Below are 25,572 nucleotides of genomic sequence, written 5' to 3' on the forward strand. Positions count from 1 at the left end.
CACACTGTACAAATTTACTCGTTGTTTACCCGGCAGCACCGTCCCCTCCCTCCCGCCCCTCTCACTCCCCTCTCCCCGCGCTCCAAGCCTCCGAACGCGGGTTATTTTTAGCGCAGTTCGGCGGGGGACCTCACGGCAGCGCCCCTCCTCTTCCTCTGCTGTTTTCACTCTCTACCTGCCTCTCCCTCCTCCTCCTCCTCCTCCTCCTCCTCCTCCTCTGCTTTCCTCGCTTCCTCGCCTCCTCGTCTCCTCGTCGCTCCGCTCGCTGTTTTAAACGATGAGGATTGCGCGGAGGAGATGAGGCTCCGAAATGCGTCCTTCCTCACGCTGCTCCTCTTCGGCCTGTGCGCGCTGGTGTCGCTGTCCTGGTACACGGCGTTCAGCGGATCCAGAGGTAACACACACACACACGCACAACACACACACACACACACGCCGCGCTGGGGGGGACGCACGCTCCACGCCGGCTCACCCCTGCACCCTGTGGCCGGGGAGCATCGCCCTCAGCCCGGCGTCAGTGCACTGCGGAGCTCCCCCCCCCGGTGCACGGGGCTGCGTGCGGTGCCTTGCTCCCGCCGCCGTGCCACCGCCGCCGTGCACCGCCGTGACTGAGATGCTGGAGCACGTGAGGCCGGCGGGTGTTGTGGGCTTTTTTTTTTTTTTTTTTGGAGATTGGCGCGGTTTGGTTTGGTTTGGCTCGGTTCGGTTCGGTTTGGGGTTGAAGTGTGGAGCGCGACAGATGAGAAGCGCAGCGAGGAGGTTTGTTTTGACGCGGGGTCTCGGAGACTCCGGAGACAGCGGAGTAACGGGACCTAACCCCGGGTAGGAATGGGGACTAAACCAGGTCTAACCCGGGACTAAACCAGGTCTAACTCAGGACTAAACCAGGACTAAACCGGGACTAACCCAGAACGAAATTTTGACTGAACAAACTGTGTCTAAACCCAGACTACTATGGAATTACTGAATTTTAAAGCATGAAGGGGACTAAACCAGGTCTAAACCAGGACTAAACCAGGTCTAACCCGAGACTAAAGCAGGTCTAACCCAGAACTAAACTGGGACTAAACCAGGACTAAACCAGGTTTAAACCAGGACGAAATTTTAACTGAACAAACAACATCTGAATCAAGACTACTATGGATTTAACAAATTTTAAACCATAAAGGGGACTAAACCAAGTCTAAACCAAGTCTAACCCAGGACTAAACCAGGATGAAATTTTGACTGAACAAACAACATCTGAAGCAAGACTACTATGAAACTAACGAACTTTAAACCCTGCAGGGGACTAAACCAGGACTAAACCAGCTCTAAATCAGGTCTAACCCAGGTCTAACTCAGGGACTAAACCAGGATGAAATTTGGACGAAACACTAAACAATACCAGGACTACTGTGGAATTAACACAGTTTAAATTATGCAGGGGACTAAACCAGGTCTAACCCTGGACTAAACCAGGTCTAACCCTGGTCTAAACCAGGTCTAACCCAGAGCTAAACTAGGACAAAATTTGGACAAAACAGTGAACAAGATCTAAACCAGGACTACTGTGGAATTAACAAAGTTTAAACCCTGCAGGGGACTAAACCAGGTCTAACACAGGTCTAAACCCAGAGCTAAACTAGGGTGACATTTGGACTACTATGGAATTAAAATATTTAAGACACACAGGGGACTAAACCAGGACTAAACCAGATGTAAACAAGTCAAGAATTACCATGTATTTAACAAACTGTAACAAAACCTGGTCTAACCTGGTCTAAACCAGGACAAAATTAGTATTAGACCACATCAGAACCAGGACTATGATGGATTAAACAGATTCTAAACCATGTTGGGGACTAAACCAGGACTAAACTGAAGCTAAACCGGAACAAAATTAGGACTAAGCCAGGACTAAACCCGAGTTAAACCAGGACAAAACAAGGACTAAACCAAGACAAAATTAGGACTAAACTAGGACTAAACCTGAATTAAACCACGACAGAATTAGGACGAAACTCGAGCTAAACTGGGACTGGGACTAAACCAGATGTAAACAAGCCCAGCCCAGGACCTTGATCTCCTGGGTCCTAACCTGGTCTAATTAGAAACCAGGGCTAAACCAGGTGTGAACCACAACCAGGTCTAAACCAGGCCGGACTAAACCAGGTTCAAACCAACTTTATCGTAGTGTAACATGTTTCTATAGATTATATTTATGTCCTGAGTAAATTAACGCAGACTTAAAAATATGAATACCCGACTGAGGAGGATTGGGTTTGACGGAGTCTTGTTTTAGACCTGGTTTAGTTCTCGGATAGTCCTCAGTTTTCAGTAAAAGTCAGGTTTTTTCGCAGGGATTTTGAGATCTCATGAAGCTTCAAATGACAAAATATTTGTGTTGAATTCCGGTCAAAAGAAACAACAGACTCGAGAAGATCATTTTTTTCCAAGCTATTTTTATTTGTATATTTTCGTTTGCTCAGATTACGAACGTGTTAAAAATAAACCCTCAGTCTTTTCTGCGACTCACACAAAAATAAAAAAAAATGTAGTGGAGTAAAAAGTTCAGATATTCGCTCTCAAATGTCGTGAAGTAAAAATAAAAAGTACCAACTGTAAAACGTACTTATATTATATTATACTTTTTATTTTATTTGACATTTGTGCTCGTTTGGTCTTCATGTAGACTGGGTTTGGTCCTGTTCTGGTTTGATCCTGGTCCGGTCTGGGTTAAGTTTCCGGAACATCAGATTGTAGATTTTGTCTGTGTCTGTTTAAGTTTGTTTAGTCTGGATTTGAGTGTCCGACTAATTATATGTTTACGGCTGAAATTTGGCGTCCACTGGTCCAGACCTACACCTGGTCCAACAGTCCTACAAAGACCTGGTTTAGACCTGGTTTTGACTTGGTGTTTGACTTGGTTTAGTCCTGGTTTGTCAGCTATACCACAGTTCTGGTTTGGCCTGGTTTAGACCGTGTTTAGACCTGGTTTAGACCGTGTTTGTCCTGGTTTAGACCGTGTTTGTCCTGGTTTAGACTGGGTTTTTGACTTGGTTTAGTCCTGGTTTGTCAACTATACTACAGTCCTGGTTTGGCCTGGTTTAGACCGTGTTTAGATCTGATTTAGACCATTTTTAGACCCGGTTTGTCCTGATTTAGACTGGGTTTTTGACCTGGGTTAGTAGTGGTTTGTCAGCTATACCACAGTTCTGGTTTGGCCTGGTTTAGACAATGTTTAGACCTGGTTTAGACCTGTGTTTGTCCTGGTTTAGACTTGATGTTTGACTTGGTTTAGCCCTGGTTTGTCAACTATACTACAGTCCTGGTTTGGCCTGGTTTAGACCGTGTTTAGACCTGATTTAGACCATTTTTAGACCCGGTTTGTCCTGGTTTAGACTGGGTTTTTGACTTGGGTTAGTCCTGGTTTAGACCTGCTTCAGACCTGGTTTAGACCTGGTTTAGACTGTCTTTAGACCCGGTTTTTCCTGGTTTAGACTGGGTTTTTGACTTGGTTTAGTCCTGGTTTTTCAGCTATACCACAGTCCTGGTTTAGTCCTGGTTTATACTAGGTTTAGACCTGCTTTAGACCCGATTTTTGACTGGTTTAGACCCAGTTTGTTCTGGTTTATACTGGGTTTTAGACTTGGTTTAGTCCTGGTTTGTCAGCTATACCACAGTTCTGGTCCAGCCTGGTTTAGACCTAGTTTAGACTGAGTTTAGTCCTGGTTTAGATTAAGTTTAAACCTGCTTTAGACCTGCTTCAGATTAGACCTGGTTTAGGGCTAGACCATGTTAGGACTGAGTTTAGTCCTGCTTTAGACCTGCTTTAGACCTGGTTTGTCCTGGTTTAGGCTGGGTTTTTGACTTGGTTTAGTCCTGGTTTGTCAGCTGTACTGCAGTCCTGGTTTGGCCTGGTTTAGACCTGGCTTAGACCTGGTTTAGACCTGCTTTAGACCTGGTTTAGGCCTGGTTTAGACCTAGTTTAGACTGTGGTTAGACTGTTTTTTTGTCTTGGTTTAGTCTTTGTTCAGTTCTTATGATTAAGACCTGATTTAGTTCTAATTTGGTCCTGGTTTAGTCCTGATTTAGTCCATGTTTTGGACCTGCTTTAGTGAGGTTTTGGCAGGTCTGAGCAGGTCTCAGAGGAAGAAAACAGTTGTCCTATTTTAGTCCTAATTTGACCCTGGTTTATCCTGTTTTAATCCTGTTAGTTTGGTCCTGGTTTGCACCTGGTTTAGACCATGTTTTGGACCTGCTTTAGTCCTGTTTTGGATACAGTTTAGACCGTGTTTTGGACTTGTTTTAGACCTGGTTTAGACCGTGTTTTGGACTTGTTTTAGACCTGGCTTAGACCATGTTTTGGACCTACTTCAGTCATAATTTGACTCTAGTTTATCCTAATTTAGTCCTATTTGTTTGGTCCTGTTTAGTCCTGGTTTGGATCTGGTTTAGACCATGTTTTGGTCTTGATTTAGACTTGTGTTTTTTACTTGGTTTAGTCCTGGTTTGTCAGAAATACCACAGTCCTGGTTTGGCTTGGTTTAAGCCTGGTTTAGACCTGGTTTAGACCCAGTTTAGACTTGGTTTTTGACATGGTTTAGTTGTGATTTGGTCCTGGTTTATCCTATTTTAATTATTTTAGTTTGGTCGTGGTTTAGTCCTGCTTTAGTCCTGATGTAGTCCTGGTTTTGTCCTGGTTTAGTCGTGTTAGTTTGGTTGTGGTTTAGTCCTGTTTTAATCCTGATGTAGTCCTGGTTTATTCTGTTTTAGTCGTGTTAGTTTGGTCTTGGTTTAGTCCTGCTTTAGTCCTGATGTAGTCCTGGTTTAGTTCTGGTTTTATCCTGGTTTAGTCCAGTTGTAGTCTTGATGTAGTCCTGGTTTGTCGTGGTTTAGTCCTGGTTTATCCTGTTTTAGTCGTGTTAGTTTGGTCCTGGTTTAGTCCTGGTTTTGTCCTGGTTTTAGTCCCCTGGTTTAGTCCTGATTTAGTCCTGGTTTAGTCCTGGTTTAGTCTTTGGTTTAGTCCTGTTTTGTCCTGGTTTTAGTCCTGATTTAATCCTGGTTTAGTCCTGGTTTAAGTTTTTGTCCTGGTTTAGTCCTGGTTTAGTCCTGGTTTAGTCCTGTTTAGTCCTGGTTAGTCCTGGTTTAGTCCTGGTTTAGTCCTGGTTTTGTCCTGGTTTAAGTCCTGGTTTTGTCCTGGTTTAGTCCTGGTTTAGTCCTGGTTTATCCTGGTTTAGTCCTGAGTTTTTAGTCCTGGTTTAGTCCTGGTTTAGTCCTGGTTTAGTCCTGGTTTAGTCCTGGTTTAGTCCTGGTTTGTCCTGGTTTTGGTCCTGGTTTAGTCCTGGTTTTGTCCTGGTTTTAGTCCTGGTTTAGTCCTGGTTTTGTCCTGGTTTAGTCCTGGTTTAGTTCCTGGTTTAATCCTGGTTTAGTCCTGGTTTGTCCTGGTTTAGTCCTGGTTTAGTCCTGTTTAGTCCCTGGTTTAGTCCTGGTTTTGTCCTGGTTTTGTCCTGGTTTAGTCCTGGTTTAGTCCTGGTTTAGTCCTGGTTTTGTCCTGGTTTAGTCCTGGTTTTGTCCTGGTTTTGTCCTGGTTTAGTCCTGGTTTTGTCCTGGTTTTGTCCTGGTTTAGTCCTGGTTTTGTCCTGGTTTAGTCCTGGTTTTGTCCTGGTTTAGTCCTGGTTTTGTCCTGGTTTTGTCCTGGTTTAGTCCTGATTTAATCCTGGTTTAGTCCTGGTTTTGTCCTGGTTTAGTCCTGGTTTTTGGGTCCTGGTTTTTGTCCTGGTTTAGTCCTGGTTTTGTCCTGGTTTAGTCCTGGTTTAGTCCTGGTTTAGTCCTGGTTTAGTCCTGGTTTAGTCCTGGTTTTGTCCTGGTTTAGTCCCGCTGTCCGGACTGCACCTTTTCCACGTGCGTGTGTCTTTGTTTACATGTTTACATATTCAAACGCAGAGTGAAGTCGGAGGTAAGAGGAGGACGAACGGTGCAAAGTCCGAGTCCGTTCAAACAGGACCGGCCCAGATCCGGGGTTAATCACACACGGACTCGACTGTTTCCTGGACTTCAGTCAAATATTAATTTTGTTGTGGGCTCGGGTCACGGGTCACGTTTGTTTTAGTCCTGATTTAGTCAAAGGTTAAGAAAACTGTAAATAAGATCTAAACCAGGACCAGGACTAAACAGGACAGGACCAGACTAAACAGGACAAACAGGACTAAACCAGGACTAAACCAGGACTAAACCAGGACTAAACAGAACTAAACCAGACTAACACCAGGACTAACCAGGACTAACACTAAAACCAGGACTAAACCAGGACTAAACCAGGACTAAACCAGACTAAAGGACTAAGGACTAAACCAGAACTAAACCAGGACTAAACCAGGACTAAACCAGGACTAAACCAGGACTAAAACCAGAACTAAACCAGACTAAAACTAAACCAGGACTAAACCAGGACTAACCAGGACTACAGACTAAACCAGGACTACACCAGAAACTAAAAACCAGGACTAAACCAGAACTAAACCAGGACTACACCAGGACTAAACCAGGACTAAACTAGGACTAAAACTAGGGACTAAACCAGGACTAAACCAGAACTAAACCAGAACTAAACTAAACCAGGACTAAACCAGGACTAACCAGGACTAAACCAAACCAGGTAAACCAGGACTACACCAGGACTAAACCAGGACTAAACCAGAACTAAACCAGGACTAACTAACTAGGACTAAACCAGGACTAAACCAGGACTAAACCAGCTAACCAGGACTAAACCAGGAACTAAACCAGGACTAAACCAGGAACTAAACCAGGACTAAACCAGGACTAAAACCAGGACTAAACCAGGACTAGGACTAAACCAGAACTAAACCAGGACTAAACACCAGGGCTAAAGCAGGACTAAACCAGGACTAAACCAGGATAAACTAAACTAGGACTAACTAAACTAGGACTAAACCAGGACTAACCAGGACTAAACTAAACCAGGACTAAACTAAACCAGGACTACACCAGAACTAAACCAAGACTAAACCAGGACTAAACCAGGAACTAAAACTAGGACTAAAACCAGGACTAAACCAGGACTAAACCAGGACTAAACTAAGACTACACTGGGACTAAACCAGGACTAAACAAGGTAACTAACTAAACAGGAAACCAGGACTAAACTAGGACTAAACTAGGACTAAACTAAGGTCTAAACCAGGTCTAGACCAGCATGAAACCAGGACTTAACCAGGATTTAACCAGGACTAAACCAGGACTAAACTAGGACTAAACCTGGAATAAAACAGGACTAAATGGGGACTAAACCAGGACGAAACCCGAACCAAACCAGGACACTTCCAGGAGACAATCAGGTCTAAACCAAAAAGAAATTAGGACCCGGTCTATTCAGGTCTTGGGTAAAATTAGGATTAGACCAGTTCTAAACCAGGACTACAAAACCAGGAAAAAATTAGGATTTAATTCAGTGTAAACAAGACCAGTCCAGGACTAGCTTTGATGGTCTCCTGGGTCTAAACTTGAGTTAATCAGAAACCAGGGCTAAACTAGGTTAAGCAGGTCTAAGCAGGTCTTTCCTTGTCCTTATGACCTGGTTTGGACCTGGTTTAGTCCTGATTTAGTCCTGGTTTGACATATCTGCTGTAGTCCTGATTTGTTTAGATTTGGTTATGTCCTCATTTTGACCTGGTTTAGATCCAGTTTTGGTTTAGTCCTGTTTCAGACCAGGCTGAGAATTGTTTTATTTCTGGTTTAGACCTGCTTTAAACCTGGATTGAACCTGGTTTAGTCCTGGTTTAGTCTGGTTCAGATCTGCTTCAGTGTTTGTTCATTACAGTTTTAATCCTGGGTTAAATCTTCTTAAATCCTGGTTTGGTCCTAGTTGTTTTTAGACCTGATTCTGGTTATTTTGCCTTGTGTTTGGTTTAGTCCTGATGTAGACCTGCTTCAGTCCTGGTTTGGACCTGTTTTAGACAATGTTTTAGACCTGCTTTAGTCTTGTTTTGGATCCAGTTTAGACCATGTTTTGGACTTGATTTAGACTTGCTTTAGTCCTGTTTTGAACTTGGTGTAGACCATGTTATAGACCTGTTTTAGACCTGTTTAGACCATGTTTTGAACCTGTTTTAGACCTGATTTAGACCGTGTTTTGAACCTGTTTAGACCGTGTTTTGAACCTGTTTTAGACCTGGTTTAGACCGTGTTTTGGACCTGTTTTAGACCTGATTTAGTTTTTTGAACCTGTTTTAGACCTGTTTTAGACCTGGTTTAGACCGTGTTTTGAACCTGTTTTAGACCTGTTTAGACCTTTTAGACCTGTTTAGACCATGTTTTGAACCTGTTTAGACCTGTTTAGACCATGTTTTGAACCTGTTTTAGACCTGGTTTAGACGGTGTTTTGGACCTGTTTTAGACCATGTTTTGGACCTGTTTTAGACCATGTTTAGACCATGTTTTGACCTGTTTTAGACCTGGTTTAGACGGTGTTTTGGACCTGTTTTTGTTTTAGACCTGTTTTAGACCATGTTTTGGACCTGTTTTAGACCTGGTTTAGACCATGTTTACCTGTTTTAGACCTGGTTTAGACGGTGTTTTGGACCTGTTTTAGACCTGGTTTAGACCATGTTTTGGACCTGTTTTAGACCTGGTTTAGACCATGTTTTGGCAGGTCTGAGCAGGTCTTAGAGGAAGAAAACAATTGTATCTGTCACGACTCAAACAAGAGAACAAGTCCAGACCTGCACCAACGAAATACTCACTTACACCTGAGAAACTGGATGAGGTTTAGACCTGGATTAGTCCTGGTGTAATTCTGGTTTAATCCTGGTTTTAGTCCTGGTTAAATCCTGGTTTAATTGTGGTTTAGTCCTGGTTTAGTCCTGGTTTAGTCCTGGTTCAGTCCTGGTTCAGTCCTGGTTTAGTCCTGGTTTAGTCCTGGTTCAGTCCTGGTTTAGTCATGGTTTAGTACTGGTTCAGTTTTAGTCCTGGTTTAGTCCTGGTTTAGTCCTGGTTCAGTCCTGGTTCTGGTTTAGTCCTGGTTTAGTCCTGGTTTAGTTTGGTTTAGTCTGGTTTAGTCCTGGTTTAGTCCTGGTTTGTCCTGGTTCAGTCTGGTTCAGTCCTGGTTCAGTCTGGTTCAGTCCCTGGTTTAGTCTGGTTTAGTCCTGGTTTAGTCCTGGTTTAGTCCTGGTTCAGTCCTGGTTCAGTCCTGGTTCAGTCCTGGTTTAGTCCTGGTTTAGTCCTGGTTTAGTCCTGGTTTAGTCCTGGTTCAGTCCTGGTTTCAGTCCTGGTTAGTCCTGGTTTAGTCCTGGTTTAGTCCTTGGTTTAGTCAGTCCTGGTTTAGTCCTGGTTTAGTCCTGGTTTAAGTCCTGGTTTAGTCCTGGTTTAGTCCTGGTTCAGTCCTGGTTTAGTCTGGTTCAGTCCTGGTTTAGTCCTGGTTTAGTCCTGGTTTAGTCCTGGTTTAGTCCTGGTTTAGTCCTGGTTCAGTCCTGGTTTAGTCCTGGTTTAGTCCTGGTTCAGTCCTGGTTGTAGTTCTGGTTAGTCCTGGTTTAGTCCTGGTTTAGTCCTGGTTCAGTCCTGTTTAGTCCTGGTTTAGTCCTGGTTTAGTCCTGGTTTAGTAGTCCTGGTTTAGTCCTGGTTCAGTCCTGGTTGGTTTAGTCTGGTTTAGTCTGTTCAGTCCTGGTTTAGTCCTGGTTCAGTCCTGGTTCAGTCCTGGTTTAGTCCTGGTTTAGTCCTGGTTTAGTTCTGGTTCAGTCTATTAGGTGTAATCTGATCTGGAAATACTTGAAAACAAAAGTGTCTTAATCCTTCAGCTGTTCTTGACATCAGCCTCTGGGACTCTGGGTCTGGGTCTGGTCTGGGACTAAACCAGGTCCAACCCAGAACCAAACCTAGACTAAACCAGAACTAAACCAGGTCTACAGTTGAGTTTGTCTCTAAGTGTGGGACAAAGCCTGTCGGAGTCTTGAGTGTGATCGAGTTTCTCTCAGAGACACTGGAGCAGACTCTGTTAAATATTCAACAGCTCCGGGACCAAAGACCAGGACTGAGACCAGACCAGGACCAGGACTAAACCTAAGCCCAAAGACCAGAACTGAGGCGACTCCCAGAGCTCCAATTTCATCCATTCTTTTGTACAAACACTTGTGCCCCAAACGGAGGCCTTCGAGACTTGGGCACAGTTAGGGTTGTTCCAGACCTGGTTTAGTCCCTGTCCCAGACCTGGTTTAGTCCTGTCCCAGACCTGGTTTAGTCCTGTCCCAGACCTGGTTTAGTCCTGTCCCAGACCTGGTTTAGTCCTGTCCCAGACCTGGTTTCCCCCAGACCTGGTTTAGTCCTGTCCCAGACCTGTCCCAGACCTGGTTTAGTCCTGTCCCAGACCTGTTTAGCCTGTCAAGACCTGGTTTAGTCCTGTCCCAGACCTGGTTTAGTCCTGTCCCAGACCTGGTTTAGTCCTGTCCAGACCTGGTTTAGTCCTGTCCCAGACCTGGTTTAGTCCTGTCCCAGACCTGGTTTAGTCCTGTCCCAGACCTGGTTTAGTCCTGTCCCAGACCTGGTTTAGTCCTGTCCCAGACCTGTCCCAGACCTGGTTTAGTCCTGTCCCAGACCTGGTTTAGTCCTGTCCCCTGGTTTACCTGTCCCAGACCTGGTTTAGTCCTGTCCCAGACCTGGTTTAGTCCTGTCCCAGACCTGGTTTAGTCCTGTTCCAGACCTGGTTTAGTCCTGTCCCAGACCTGGTTTAGTCCTGTCCCAGACCTGTTCAAGACCTGGTTTAGTCCTGTCCCAGACTTGGTTTAGTCCTGTCCCAGACCTGGTTTAGTCCTGTCCCAGACCTGTTTAGACCTGTCCCCCAGACCTTTAGTCCTGTCCAGACCTCCCAGACTTGGTTTAGTCCTGTCCCAGACCTGGTTTAGGGCTGAGGACTCTGGGTCCGGGGTCAGGACTCTGGGTCCCTTGGGTCAGGACTCTGGGTCCGGGGCAGGACTCTGGGTCCGGGGCAGGACTCTGGGTCCGGGGTCAGGACTCTGGGTCCGGGGGCAGGACTCTGTGGGCGACTTTGTTGTCAAACAAACATTTCTTAATAAATAAATAAACTGCAGGAGCCACGAGCAGCGACGTGTGGGAGAAAAAAAACAAAACAAAATCTATCTTTTAATGCAAGGAACATATTATATTTATGTAACATTTTTAATTATTAAGACGAGGAGCTGGATGTTTTCAAAGTCACGTGAGGTCGGTTGTAATTTATTTCACTTAGTAACATTTAATTGCGGAAAAAATAATAATAATTTTAGATTCCATAAACATGACTTTTCCATATCCTGAGGCGCAATCCACATGTTCAAAATGAATCTGGCTCTGGCTGCTGTTTTGGTTTTCTGTTGTTTAATCAGAAATCAAAATGAATCTCACAGGAGTTTGTTTTAGATTTGCCAATTTCAGTGTTGAAATCGAGTTGGACTAAACTTTAAACACGCCTCAGAGTGATTTCAAGATATAAGTAAGAATAATAATAATAAAAAATAATGATAATAATAATAATAATGTGCTGTAAACGTCCTGAGGGGTGAGGGGAGGGTCAGGAGCGTCATGTGACCTCGTGTCATGTGTGACCTTTGACCCTGGGGTTCCTCTGGGTCACACAGAGCTCGGGTTTATCCTCAGCTCGTCCTCCGTGTTTGTGTCGGTGTCACAGACATAGATGTAAATATTAGGGACGGGCATTCGATGAAATCTTCTTAATCGCTCGTCGGGAGAATTAACGATCTATTTTCGTTAATAATTTTCGATTAATCATTAACATTGTCAATTAATCATTAATGTTTTTATATTAAACGTATCATCTTTATTACTGTTTCTAATCTGCATAAATAAACTCAACTTTACAACATATAAACCATAAACACTCTAGAGCCACATCAGCCCGTTTGACATTATAATGTGTTTAATGCAGCTTTGTTCAAGTCTCACAGAAACTAAACTCACCATAGTCACACCAGCTCCACAAAACCTGATCCTGTCACATCTCAGAGGCTCAGCAGGTTGGTTAGTGCTGACACTGGGAGACACTGGGAGACACTGGGAGACACTGGGAGACACTGGGAGAAAGCCTATGGGCCCAGTCAAGCAGAAGTAAACAACAAGGCCAAAAATTCAAGTTAATGCATCTGATATAAAAATGTATTGAACAGATACATATGTACTCTAGTTTATGAAACTGTTGACCTTTTTTCTGTACCATTTTTGGTTCTAAAGTTACATACGTTTTAAACAGACCATGTATGAAACATGGAACAAAAATTATTTCCCAAATTTCAAAGACCTGAAAATCATGTAAATAAATGGATGTATTTCATCATATCTTGTGTTATTCCATCTTTGAACTGTTAAAGAAGGTACATGATTTTTTTTAATGTATTTAAAATGAAAAAAATTTTCTTGGAAGGACTGACATATTTTATAGAAATAGTTTCCTTTCATTTTGAAGTAATATTAAAGTATTTGGAAGAAAAAAAATGACAATTTATGTAAAATCATGCACCTTCTACTTGTTTACACAATTTTCCCTCCGTTACTTTTCCCTCCGTTACCATGACCTTTCTTCATAAAAAAATCTCATGACTCAAAAAGTAAGAGGTTTTTCAACCTAATCTTGTACCATATGGTAGAAAACTATATGAAGCAAATATTCAAACCAGTTTGTTAAGGATATGTAAGTGAGAACCAAGAGTTATCACTGTTTGGATTTATTGCCCAAAAAGTGCTGCATATTTCATTCCCTCCGTTACCAACATGAGTTTTTAAATGTTTTGTCAACAGCTTGAAAGAATATCACAGGTTTAACTTGACCCTGTTGGAGTGTAACTCTTTCCTACATTCTGATACTTTACTTATTTCAATAGTCCCTCTAGTTTCTGAATAAGAGACATTTGAATGTAAAAAATCTGCCCCTGTTTCCCATGAGCCACAGTGGGGCGTCAGTCACAAAAACTGTTGTTGTGTCCTTAGGCAAGACACTTCACCCACATTGCCTAGTATAAAAGTGGTGTGTGTGTGAGTGATGGTGGTGGTCGGAGGGACTGATGGTGCTGATTGGCATGGCAGCCTCGCTTCCGTCAGTCTGCCCCAGGGCAACTGTGGCTACAGTGTAGTTTACCATCACCGGGTGTGGAGAGAAAAGAATAATGAATCTATAAATGCTCAGTTTAATGGCCCCAATGAAAGATCATGAAAACCTGGACATTTACATCACTTAAAAAAAAACAAAAAACCCGGACGCCCAGGACAGGACGCAAAAAATGGACATGTCCGGGGAAAAACGGACGTTTGGTCACCTTAGACCTGCTTCAACGCTTGTTCAGAACAGTTTTAATCCGGGTTAAATCTTCTTAACTCCTGGTCTGGTCCTAGTTTAGACTTGGTCCTGGTTATTGGCTTGTGTTTGGTTTAGTCCTGGTGCAGACCTCCTTTAGTCCTGTTTTGGTCCTGGTTTAGACCTGGTTTGGACCTGTTTTAGACCATGTTTTGGACCTAAAATGTTTATATTAACCCTCTCTAGATGATCCTGCTGTTTTTTTGTTTTTGTTTTTTTCGCTTTTTTGTCTCTAAATCAAACGGCAGCATTAAACCAGGTCTGGACCAGGACTAAGCCCAGTCTAAAGCAGGACTGAACAAAACCAGGTCTGGACCAGGACTAAACCAGGTCTGTAGTTCCTCTGTGGCAGATGGTCTCAGTATGGGTCCATGCTGCCCGCTTTCTGCCCACACTTTGAACTGAAACATACAGAAAGATTCATTCATTCTCTCAAAATGATGCTGAAATCCAGATCTAGACCTGGTTTAGTTCTTGTTTAGTCGTGGATTAGAGCGAAACCTGATTTAACTGGTTTAGTCCTACTCCAAACCTGGCTTAGTCCTGCATTCTGGTTTAATCCTCCTTTAGACCTGGTTTAGTCCTGCTTTAGACCTGGTTTAGACCTGGTTTAATCCTGCTTTTGTCCTGGTTTAGTCCTGCTTCAGACCTGGTTTAGTCCTGCTTTAGACCTGGTTTAGCCCTGGTTAAGTCCTGCTTTAGACCTGGTTTAGTCCTGCTTCAGACCTTGTTTAGTCCTGCTTCAGACCTGGTTTAGTCCTGCTTTAGACCTGGTTTAGTCCTGCTTCAGACCTGGTTTAGTCCCACTTTAGACCTGGTTTAGTCCTGCTTTAGACCTGATTTAATCCTGTTCCAGACCTGATTTAGTCCTGCTTCAGACCTGGTTTAGTCCTGGTTCAGTCCTGCTTTAGACCTGCTTTAGTCCCACTTTAGACCTGGTTTAATCCTGTTCCAGACCTGGTTTAGACCTGCTTTAGTCCTGCTTTGGTCCTGCTTTAGACCTGCCTGGTTTAGTCCTGCTTCAGACCTGGTTTAGTCCTGCTTTGGTCCTGCTATAAACCTGCTTTAGTCCCACTTTAGACCTGGTTTAGTCCTGCTTTGGTCCTGCTATAAACCTGCTTTAGTCCTGCTTTACCTGCTCCTGCTTTAGTCCTGCTTTGGTCCTGCTTTAGTCCTGCTTTAGTCCTGCTTTAGACCTGCTTTAGTCCTGCTTTAGTCCTGCTTTAGTCCTGCTTTGGTCCTGCTTCACCTGGCTTGGCCCTGACTGAACCTGCACACTTTGTCCTTGTTCATTGGAGCTTGTCTCTTGTGCACCTGTCAGTCTGATCTGAAGTCCTGGTCCGGTCTCAGAGGGTCTTTGTCAGTCCAGACTCTGTCACTAAATCCCCCTCAGACCGGTTATAGTCCTGGTCTTAGTCTTGGTTCTGCTCTGTGCCCAAACACAAAGCTCTGTGGCACACTGCCCTCTCAAAGATGGCCGCCACTCAGACCTTTTGACCGTGGGAACAGCTCAGCCTCTATAATACTACAAATACTACAAATACTACAAATACTACAAATACTACTACTACTACTACACAAATACTACAAATACTACAAATACTACTACAAATACTACAAATACTACAAATACTACAAATACTACTACTACAAATACTACAAATACTACTACTACCACTACTACAAATACTACAAATACTACTACAAATACTACAAATACTACTACTACTACTACTAAATACTACAAATACTACAAATACTACTACTACTACACTACTACAAATACTACAAATACTACTACTACTACAAATACTACTACTACTACTACAATACTACAAATACTACTAATACTACTAAAACACTACAAATACTACAAATACTACAAATACTACAAATACTACTACTACTAAATACTACAAAATACTACAAATACTACTACAAACTACTACTACTAAATACTACAATACTACATATACTACAAATACTACTACTACTACAAATACTGCAAATACTACTACTACTACTAAAACTCTACAAATACTACAAATACTACATATACTACAAATACTACAAATACTACATCTACTACAAATACTACACTACTACTACTACTACTACTAAAATACTACTACTACTACTAAAATACTACTAATACTACTACTACTACTACTAAAAATACTACATATATTACAAATACTACTAAAAATACTACAAATAATACTACTACTAAAAATACTACAAATATTACTACTGTGACTACCACTACTGCTGCTACTACTACTACTAGTACTATTACTACTACTAGTACTATTACTACTACTACTGCAACTGCAACTGCTTTTGACTGATAGTACTACTACTACTATTAATGCTACTACTACTACTACTACTACTACTACTACTACTACTGCGACTGCTACTACTACTACTGCGACTACTACTACTACTACTACTACTACTACTACTACTACTACTACTACTACTACTGTCTACTACTACTACTACTACTACTACTACTACTACTACTACTGCTACTATGTTGCTAGTACTACTACTTCTAATCCAGTACTGCGTTGGCTGTTGTATTCTTCAGTTCTTCAGACAGAGATTAGTCCGTGCTCTTCCCCAGACCCTTGTGCCCTTTCAAAGATGGCCGCCTCCCTCTCTCTCGTTTTGGGTCTTTGTCTCCGTGGGAACCGCCTCTTGACGGACAGCTCTGCGGCGCGTTGGCGTGGAAACGGGAGATGCTTATCAGTCGGCCAATCAGATCCTTCCCCTGAGAGTCCTTATGTTTAAGAATGAGCCGGTCTCAAGTGAACATTAACATTCTGATCCCATAACAGGACTGAACCAGGACTAAACCAGGACTAAACCAGGACTAAACCAGGACTATACCAAGTCTAAACCAAGTCTAAACCAAGTCTAAACCAAGTCTGAACCAGGACTGAACCAGGACTGAACCAGGACCCAGGACTAACCAGGACTAAACCAGGAGTCTAAACCAAGTCTAAACCAAGTCTAAACCAGGACTGAACCAGGACTGAACCAGACTGAACCAGGACTGAACCAGGACTAAACCAGGACTGAAAACCAGGACTGAACCAGGACTGAACCAGGACTGAACCAGGACTGAAACCAGGTCTGAACCAGGACTGAACCAGGACTGAACCAGGACTGGACTGAACCAGGACTAAACCAGGACTGAACCAAGGACTAAACCAGGACTGAACCAGGACTAAAGCAGGACTAAACCAGGACTAAACCAGGACTGAACCAGGACTGAACCAGGACAAAACCAGGACAAAACCAGGACAAAACCAGGACAGAACCAAGACTAAACCAAGTCTAAACCAAGTCTAAACTAGGACTAAACCAGGACTGAACCAGGACTAAAGCAGGACTGAACCAGAACTAAATCAGGACTGAACTAGGACTAAACCAGGACTAAACCAGGACTAAACCAAAACTAAACCAGGACTGAACCAGTACTAACACACTTCAAAACGTGTTATTATGACAGGCCTAAAACCAGGATAAAGTTCTACTCCAGTGTCAAACCCAAACTAAACCAGAACCAGGACAGATCTAAACTTGGACTAACTTAATCCTGGATCGAGCCTAAATCCAGACCGAAGCAGGACCGTGTTGTGTCGTTGGGCCATAACCAGTTGAGGAGCGTGGTTGTAAAGTGCTCTCAGGACGAGCTCTTCAGACACATTAATAATTCAGACTCCTGCGTTTTATAGACTGAGTGAGTCTCGAGCGCGACACACGTCACATTTCATTTCATTGATTTGAATTTTATTTTATTCTGTTTCATAAATATTTTTTATAATATTATAAAGCCCGTATATAATACACAAATATATAATTTATATTTATCATTTTGGCTGAGGCTCCCCCCCAAAAAATCAGACACCACTACTATTACTACTACTACTACTGTTACTACTACTACTACTACTACTACTACTACTACTACTACTGCTACTACTACTACTACTACTACTACTACTACTACTACTACTACTACTGCTACTACTACTACTACTACTACTACTACTACTACTACTACTACTACTACTACTACTACTACTACTGCTACTACTACTACTACTACTACTACTACTACTACTGCTACTACTACTACTACTACTACTGCTTACTACTACTACTACTACTACTACTGTTACTACTACTACTACTACTACTACTGCTACTACTACTACTACTACTACTACTACTACTACTACTACTACTACTACTACTACTACTACTACTACTACTACTACTACTACTACTACTACTACTACTACTACTACTACTACTACTACTACTACTACTACTACTACTGTTACTACTACTACTACTACTACTACTACTACTACTACTACTACTACTACTACTACTGTTACTACTACTGTTACTACTACTACTACTACTACTGTTACTACTACTACTACTACTACTGTACTACTACTACTACTACTACTACTGTTACTACTACTACTACTACTACTACTACTACTACTACTACTACTACTGTTACTACTACTACTACTACTACTACTGTACTACTACTACTACTACTACTACTACTACTACTACTACTACTACTACTACGTTACTACTACTACTACTACTACTACTACTACTACTACTACTACTACTACTACTACTACTGTTACTACTGCTACTACTACTACTACTACTACTACTACTACTACTACTACTACTACTACTACTACTACTACTACTACTACTACTACTACGTTACTACTACTACTACTACTACTACTACTACTACTACTACTACTACTACTACTACTACTGTTACTACTACTACTACTACTGTTACTACTACTACTACTACTACTACTACTACTACTACTACTACTACTACTACTACTACTACTACTGCTACTACTACTACTACTACTACTGTTACTACTACTACTACTACTACTACTACTACTACTACTACTACTACTACTACTACTACTACTACTACTACTGTTACTACTACTACTACTACTACTACTACTACTACTACTACTACTACTACTACTACTACTACTACTACTACTACTACTGTTACTACTACTACTACTACTACTACTACTACTACTACTACTACTACTACTACTACTACTACTACTACTACTACTACTACTACTTACTACTACTACTTCTACTACTGTACTACTACTACTACTACTACTACTGTTACTACTACTACTACTACTACTACTGCTACTACTACTACTACTACTACTACTACTACTACTACTACTACTACTATTACTACTGTTACTACTACTACTACTATTGCTACTACAACAATTATTTTATTTTATTTCTATGCTCCAATGTTGTTTCTTTATCACAAACAGACCTGGAGTTGTGTTTTGATGAGGAAAAATGAGCTGTTGACTTGAAAACTACCACTCCATGACATCACAAGGTGGAGCAGAGCATTTTGTAGATGTAAACAGACTAATAATAAAAAGTTACTCAAACACGTGAATGAAACAAAACACAAAAACTCCAGGTCTGTTTTTGATGAGGAAAGACGATTACGACACGGTTTAAATGTCACAAGAGTCAGTTTTGCGTAACACTGGAGCTTTAGTTTTATTTACAGAAGATCGGGAATCAAACCCACAACCTCCTCACGCTGAGAGGAGGGACGGGCTAACCACTCTGCCACAGCAGGTTCAAGTCTGTGCACACAGAAGAGCTCTGTGTGTGAAACCCTCAGGAACAGACGAGCAGTGTGAGAGGCTCTCACACATGTTTATGAAAGAAGAGAGGGACGGAGAGGGGGAGGGAGGAGAGAGAGAGGAGAGGGAGAGGAGGAGAGGGAGGAGAGAGGGAGGAGGGAGAGAGGAGGAGAGAGGAGGAGAGAGGAGAGAGAGGAGAGAGGAGAGGAGGAGGAGAGAGGAGGGAGAGGAGAGAGAGAGGAGGGAGAGGAGAGGAGGGAGAGGAGAGAGAGAGAGAGGGAGGGAGGAGGAGGAGGAGGAGGGAGAGGGAGGAGGAGAGAGGAGAGGAGAGGAGGAGAGGAGGAGGAGGAGAGAGGAGGAGGAGGAGAGGAGAGGAGGAGAGCGAGAAAGAGAGGGAGGAGGAGAGGGAGGAGGGAGAGGAGAGGAGAGGAGGAGAGGAGAGAGAGAGAAGGAGAGAGGAGGAGGGAGAGGGAGAGAGAAAGGAGAGAGGGAGAGAGAGAGAGGAGAGAGAGGAGAGAGGGAGGAGGGAGGAGGAGAAGGAGAGAGGAGGGAGGGGAGGAGAGGAGGAGAGGAGGAGAGGGGAGGAGGAGAGGGGAGGAGGGAGGAGGAGGAGGAGAGGAGGAGGGGGAGGAGGAGAGGAGGAGGAGGAGGAGGAGGAGGAGAGGAGGAGAAGGAGGAGAAGAGGAGGAGGGAGGAGAGAGAGGGAGGAGGAGGAGAGAAGAGTGAGAAAGAGAGGAGAGGAGAGGGGGAGGAGGGAGGGAGGAGGAGGAGAGGGAGGAGGGAGGGAGAGGAGGAGGAGGAGGGAGGGAGGAGGAGAGGGAGAGGAGGAGGAGAGGAGGAAGAGAAGGAGGAGAGAGAGAGAGAGAGAGGGAGAGAGGAGAGGAGAGAGGAGGAGAGGAGGGAGAGAGAGTGAGAGAAAGAGAGGGAGGAGAGGGGAAGGAGAGAGGGATGAGTAAGAGGGTGAGGAGGGAGGAGAGAGGAGAGGAGAGGGAGGAGGAGAGGGAGGAGGAGAGGGAGGAGGAGAGAGGAGAGAGAGAGGAGAGGAGGAGAGAGAGGAAGGAGAGGAGGAGAGAGAGGAGGAGGGAGAAGAGAGAAAGAGGAGAGAGGAAACCCTACAGTATCAATACAGGTCGGGTGAAATGTCATGAATCTCTCCTTGTAATTTGACAGACTCAGAGATTATTCAGAGTCAAGACCTGTTTTAGTCCTGGTTCAGTCCTGGTTCAGTCCTGGTTTAGTCCTGGTTTAGTCCTTGTTCAGTCCTGGTTTAGTCCTGGTTCAGTCCTGGTTCAGTCCTGGTTTAGTCCTGGTTTAGTCCTGGTTTCAGTCCTGGTTTAGTCCTGTTCAGTCTGGTTTGGTCCTGGTTCAGTCCTGGTTTAGTCCTGGTTTCAGTCCTGGTTCAGTCCTGGTTCAGTCCTGGTTCAGTCCTGGTTTAGTCCTGGTTTAGTCCTGGTTTAGTCCTTGGTTTAGTCCTGGTTTAGTCCTGGTTCAGTCCTGGTTCAGTCCTGGTTTAGTCCTGGTTTAATCCTGGTTCAGTCCTGGTTCAGTCCTGGTTCAGTCCTGGTTTTAGTCCTGGTTCAGTCCTGGTTTAGTCCTGGTTTAGTCCTGGTTCAGTCCTGGTTTTAGTCCTGGTTCAGTCCTGGTTTAGTCCTGGTTTAGTCCTGGTTCAGTCCTGGTTCAGTCCTGGTTCAGTCCTGGTTCAGTCCTGGTTTAGTCCTGGTTCAGTCCTGGTTCAGTCCTGGTTTAGTCCTGGTTTCAGTCCTGGTTTAGTCCTGGTTTAGTCCTGGTTCAGTCCTGGTTTAGTCCTGGTTTAGTCCTGGTTTAGTCCTGGTTCAGTCCTGGTTCAGTCCTGGTTTAGTCCTGGTTCAGTCCTGGTTTAGTCCTGGTTTAGTCCTGGTTCAGTCCTGGTTTGTCCTGGTTCAGTCCTGGTTCAGTCCTGGTTCAGTCCTGGTTCAGTCCTGGTTCAGTCCTGGTTTAGTCCTGGTTTAGTCCTGGTTTATTCCTTGTTCAGTCCTGGTTCAGTCCTGGTTTAGTCCTGGTTCAGTCCTGGTTCAGTCCTGGTTTAGTCCTGGTTCAGTCCTGGTTTAGTCCTGGTTCAGTCCTGGTTCAGTCCTGGTTCAGTCCTGGTTTAGTCCTGGTTTAGTCCTTTTACATATTCACACTCTGTACTGAGGCCGTTTGTATCTGTGATCTCCAGTTCGAGCTGCTTCCTGTTCCTGTGATAAGCCTATGTCCATATACGTGCGTAATGCCCATATAAGTGCGTCGGCCATAGTGCTTCCTGTCCCAGAGATAACGCACGCACACATTTGCACTTACAGGAAATGTTTCTTCTACCTCCACATACACCACAAACACGAGCTCGTTTATGTTTTTTTGAAATGTTTTACGTCAGCGAAATGCAACACGATGAGTCTGCCATTAATAAAACGCTCTGTTCCACCTCGTGATGTCATGCAGTGGTCGTTTTCAAGTGAACAAGTTGAGCTCCTTTTACTTTTTGTTCAGTAGAGATCAACAATTCCAGGTCTGAAATTGTCCAGATGATTCTAGTGAAGGTGTATGGAGTTTAAAAAAAATGCAATGGAGCACCTCCTGTATTACCACTTGATGACATCACAAGGTGGAAAAGAAAACATTTTATTATTATTATTTTTAATGTTTAGATCTACTTTTTCCCTGTTTCCCAGCCCTTGTTTTAGTCTTGGATTAGTTCGTGTTTTGTCCTGGTTTTGTTTTGGTAAATTTTGGCTTAGTCCTGGTTCAGTCCTGGTTTAGTTCTAATTTAGGTCTGGTTTAGTCCTGGTTTATTCCTGGTTTAGTCCTGGCTTAGTCCTGTTTTAGCTCAGGTTTAATCCTGGTTTAGTTCTGGTTTAGTTTGGGTTTAGTCCAATCTTAGGTCTGGTTTAGTTCTGGTTCAGCCCTAGTTTAGTCCTGGTTTAGTCTTAGTTTAGTGCTGGTTTTGTCCTGGTTCAAGTTTAGTTTTGTTCTGGCATATTCCTGTTTTAGTTCTGCTTTAGCTCAGGTTTGGTCCTGGTTTGTCCTGTTTTAGTCCTGGTTTAGTCTTGGTTTAGTCCTGACTCAGTCCTGTCTTAGGTCTGCCTTAGTTCTGGTTCAGTCCTGGTTTAGTCCTGGTTCAGTCCTGGTTTAGTCCTGGTTTATTCTTAGTTTATTTCCGGTTTATTCCTGGTTTAGTCCTGATTCGGTCCTGGTTTGGTCCTAGTTTAGTCCTGGTTTAGTCTTAGTTTAATCCTGGCTCAGTCCTGTCTTAATCCTGATTTATTCCTGGTTTAGTCCTGGTTCAGCTCTAGTTCAGGCCTCGTTTTGTCCTGGTTTAGTCCTGGTTTAGTCTTGGGTCAGCCCTAGTACAGTCCTGATTGAGTTCTGGTTCAGCCCTAGTTTAGTCCTGGCTTAGTCCTTGTTTGTCCTGGTTCAGTCCTGGTTTAATCCTGGTTTAGTGCTGGTTTAGTCCTGGTTTAGTCTTAGTCCTGGTTCAGTTTTAGTTTAGTTCTTGCATATTTCTGTTTTAGTCCTGTTTTAGCTCGGGTTTGGTCCTGGTTTGTCCTGTTTTAGTCCTGGTTTAGTCTTGGTTTAGTCCTAACCAAGTCCTGTCTTAGGTCTGCCTTAGTTCTGGTTCACTCCTGGTTCAGCCCTAGTTTAGTCCTGGTTTAGTCCTGGTTTAGTCCTGGTTTAGTCCTGGTTCAGTCCTGGTTTAGTCCTGGGTTCAGTCCTGGTTCAGTCCTGTTTAGTCCTGGTTCAGTCCTGGTTTAGTCCTGGTTTCCTGGTTTAGTCCTGGTTCAGTCCTGGTTTAAGTCCTGGTTCAGTCCCTAGTTTAGTCCTGGTTTAGTCCTGGTTTCAGTCCTGGTTTAGTCCTGGTTCAGTCCTGGTTTAGTCCTGGTTCAGTCCTGGTTCAGTCCTGGTTTAGTCCTGGTTCAGTCCTGGTTTAGTCCTGGTTCAGTCCTGGTTCAGTCCTGGTTCAGTCCTGGTTCAGTCCTGGTTTAGGCGTTAGATTTGTGACTCTGTTTTGATGGTTTGAGTCCGTTCCCTCTTTTCTTCTTCTCTCTCGTTAAGTCAGAATTATCTTGTAGTCTGTCGTTAGCCCGGGAGCTAACACCTGCTGCTGTGGGGACTTCATTACCCATAATCCCCCGAGGAGCCGTTAGCTTACGCACGTTCACTTCCTGTTTACAGAGATCTGAATCATCAACGGTTACTTTTACACTTCATTTAAAACAAACTCCATTTCCTCAAGAAACAATCATTTATTATACTTGTGTTTTTGCACGCTAGGCTTGTTCTAGTCCTGGTCTAGTCCTGGTTTAGTCCTGGTTTAGTCCCATTTAATTAAGTCCTAGTTTTGTCCTGGTTTAGTTTAGTTTGAGTCCAGCTGTAGACCTGGTTGGGTTCTGGATGAGTCCTGGTTGAGTCCTGTTTGGATTCTGGTTTAGTTTTGGTTGAGTTCTGGTTTAGTTCTGGTTGAGTTCTGGATGGGTTTTGTTTGAGTCCAGCTGTAGACCTGGCTGAGTTCTGGCTGAGTCCTGGCTGAGTCCTGACTGAGTCCTGACTGAGTTCTGATTGAGTTCTGATTGAGTTCTGGTTGAGTTCTGGTTGAGTCCTGGCTGAGTTCTGGTTGAGTTCTGGTTGAGTTCTGGTTGAGTTTTGTTTGAGTCCAGCTGTAGACCTGGATGAGTTCTGGTTGAATCCTGATTTAGTCCTGGCTGAGTCCTGGCTGAGTTTTGGCTGAGTTCTGGTTGAGTCCTGGCTGAGTCCTGATTGAGTCCTGGCTGAGTCCTGATTGAATCCTGGCTGAGTCCTGGCTGAGTCCTGATTGAGTCCTGGCTGAGTTCTAGCTGAGTCCTGGCTGAGTTCTAGCTGAGTCCTGATTGAGTCCTGGCTGAGTCCTGATTGAGTCCTGGCTGAGTCCTGATTGAGTCCTGGCTGAGTCCTGGCTGAGTCCTGATTGAGTCCTGGCTGAGTTCTAGCTGAGTCCTGATTGAGTCCTGATTGAGTCCTGATTGAGTCCTGGCTGAGTCCTGGCTGAGTCCTGATTGAGTCCTGATTGAGTCCTGGCTGAGTCCTGATTGAGTCCTGGCTGAGTCCTGGCTGAGTTCTAGCTGAGTCCTGATTGAGTCCTGGCTGAGTTCTAGCTGAGTCCTGATTGAGTCCTGGCTGAGTTCTAGCTGAGTCCTGATTGAGTCCTGGCTGAGTTCTAGCTGAGTCCTGATTGAGTCCTGGCTGAGTCCTGGCTGAGTCCTGGCTGAGTCCTGGCTGAGTTCTACCTGAGTCCTGGCTGAGTCCTGGTTAAGTCCTGGTTGAGTTCTGGTTTTAATTTAAATAGTCAAATGTTGGTTTGTTTGTCTCAGACGCAGACACTGAACATTTGCATCAAACAGTCATAAAGTTAAAACCACAAACAAAGGACTAAACCAGGACTAAATCAGAACTAAATCAGGACTAAACCAGAACTAAATCAGGACTAAACCAGGTCTCGTACCAGGACTGACCAAAGCGTATGAGAAACATGTAAAATTTTATATAAACAAATTAAATATCTTTTACTGAGAACAATTGTAATGCTGATTTAGTCTTGATTACAAATAAATGAACATGATCACCAAGTTGTTTATGTTATAATTTGGTGTTTTGGTTGTCATGACGATTATCCAATCAGAAAGCAGAATGAGCCTCACATGAGTCCTGTCCATAAACTGAGAATGAAACAAACCGGGACTAAACCAGGACTAAATCAAGACAAAACCAGGACTAAACCAGGACTAAACCAGCACTAAATCAAGACTTAGCTGGGACTAAAACCAGAAGTAAACCATAACTAAAATAAGACTAAACCAGGACTAAACTGGGACTAAACCAGGACTAAATCAAGACTAAATTAGAACTAAACCAGAAGCAAACAAGGACTAAATAAAGACTAAACCACAAGTAACTGGGACTAAACCAGGACTGAACCAGGACTAAATTAGAAGTAACCCAGGACTAAACCAGGACAAAACTGGGACTAAACCAGGACTAAATCAAGGCTAAACCAGAACGAAAACAAGACTAAACCACGACCATGACCAAACTAACGTGACTAAAACAGGATAAACCAGGACAAAACCAGGACTACATCAGGACTAAAACAGGACTAAATTAGGACTGAAACTGGGACTAAACCAGGACTAAACCAGAACTATACCAGGACCAAATCCAGACTAAATCAAGACTAAAACAAGACTAAACCAAATCTAAACCAGGACTGAATCATTATTAAACAGGACTAAAGCAGGACTAAAGCAGGACTAAACCAGGACTAAACCAGGACTAAACCAGGACTAAAGCAGAGCCGTGAGGGTGAGTTATGTTCCGGGATATTGACGTGAGCCGGTCACATGATCCGGACTGAAACAGGATCTGATGATGTCATTAGTCTGGGACAGGACTGACCACAGACACCTGAGAACACACATCATATCAACACATCTATATACTACT

General features: G+C 43.5%; 1 protein-coding gene across 1 annotated transcript in view; it reads left to right on the top strand.

Annotated features, from left to right (window-relative positions):
* Window positions 1-202: 202 nt before the first annotated feature.
* The window catches only part of mgat4b (alpha-1,3-mannosyl-glycoprotein 4-beta-N-acetylglucosaminyltransferase B), a 67,188-nt gene continuing 41,818 nt past the window's right edge, over window positions 203-25,572 (top strand). The window contains exon 1 of the mRNA XM_055160694.1: window positions 203-394. Coding sequence (XP_055016669.1) covers window positions 298-394 — 97 coding nt within the window. The 5' untranslated portion in view covers window positions 203-297. The remainder of the gene's footprint in view (window positions 395-25,572) is intronic.

The sequence above is a fragment of the Boleophthalmus pectinirostris genome, unplaced genomic scaffold, assembly GCF_026225935.1.
Source record: "Boleophthalmus pectinirostris isolate CB_2022bp ecotype Guang Dong unplaced genomic scaffold, ASM2622593v1 HiC_scaffold_3, whole genome shotgun sequence".
Lineage (NCBI taxonomy): Eukaryota > Metazoa > Chordata > Actinopteri > Gobiiformes > Gobiidae > Boleophthalmus > Boleophthalmus pectinirostris.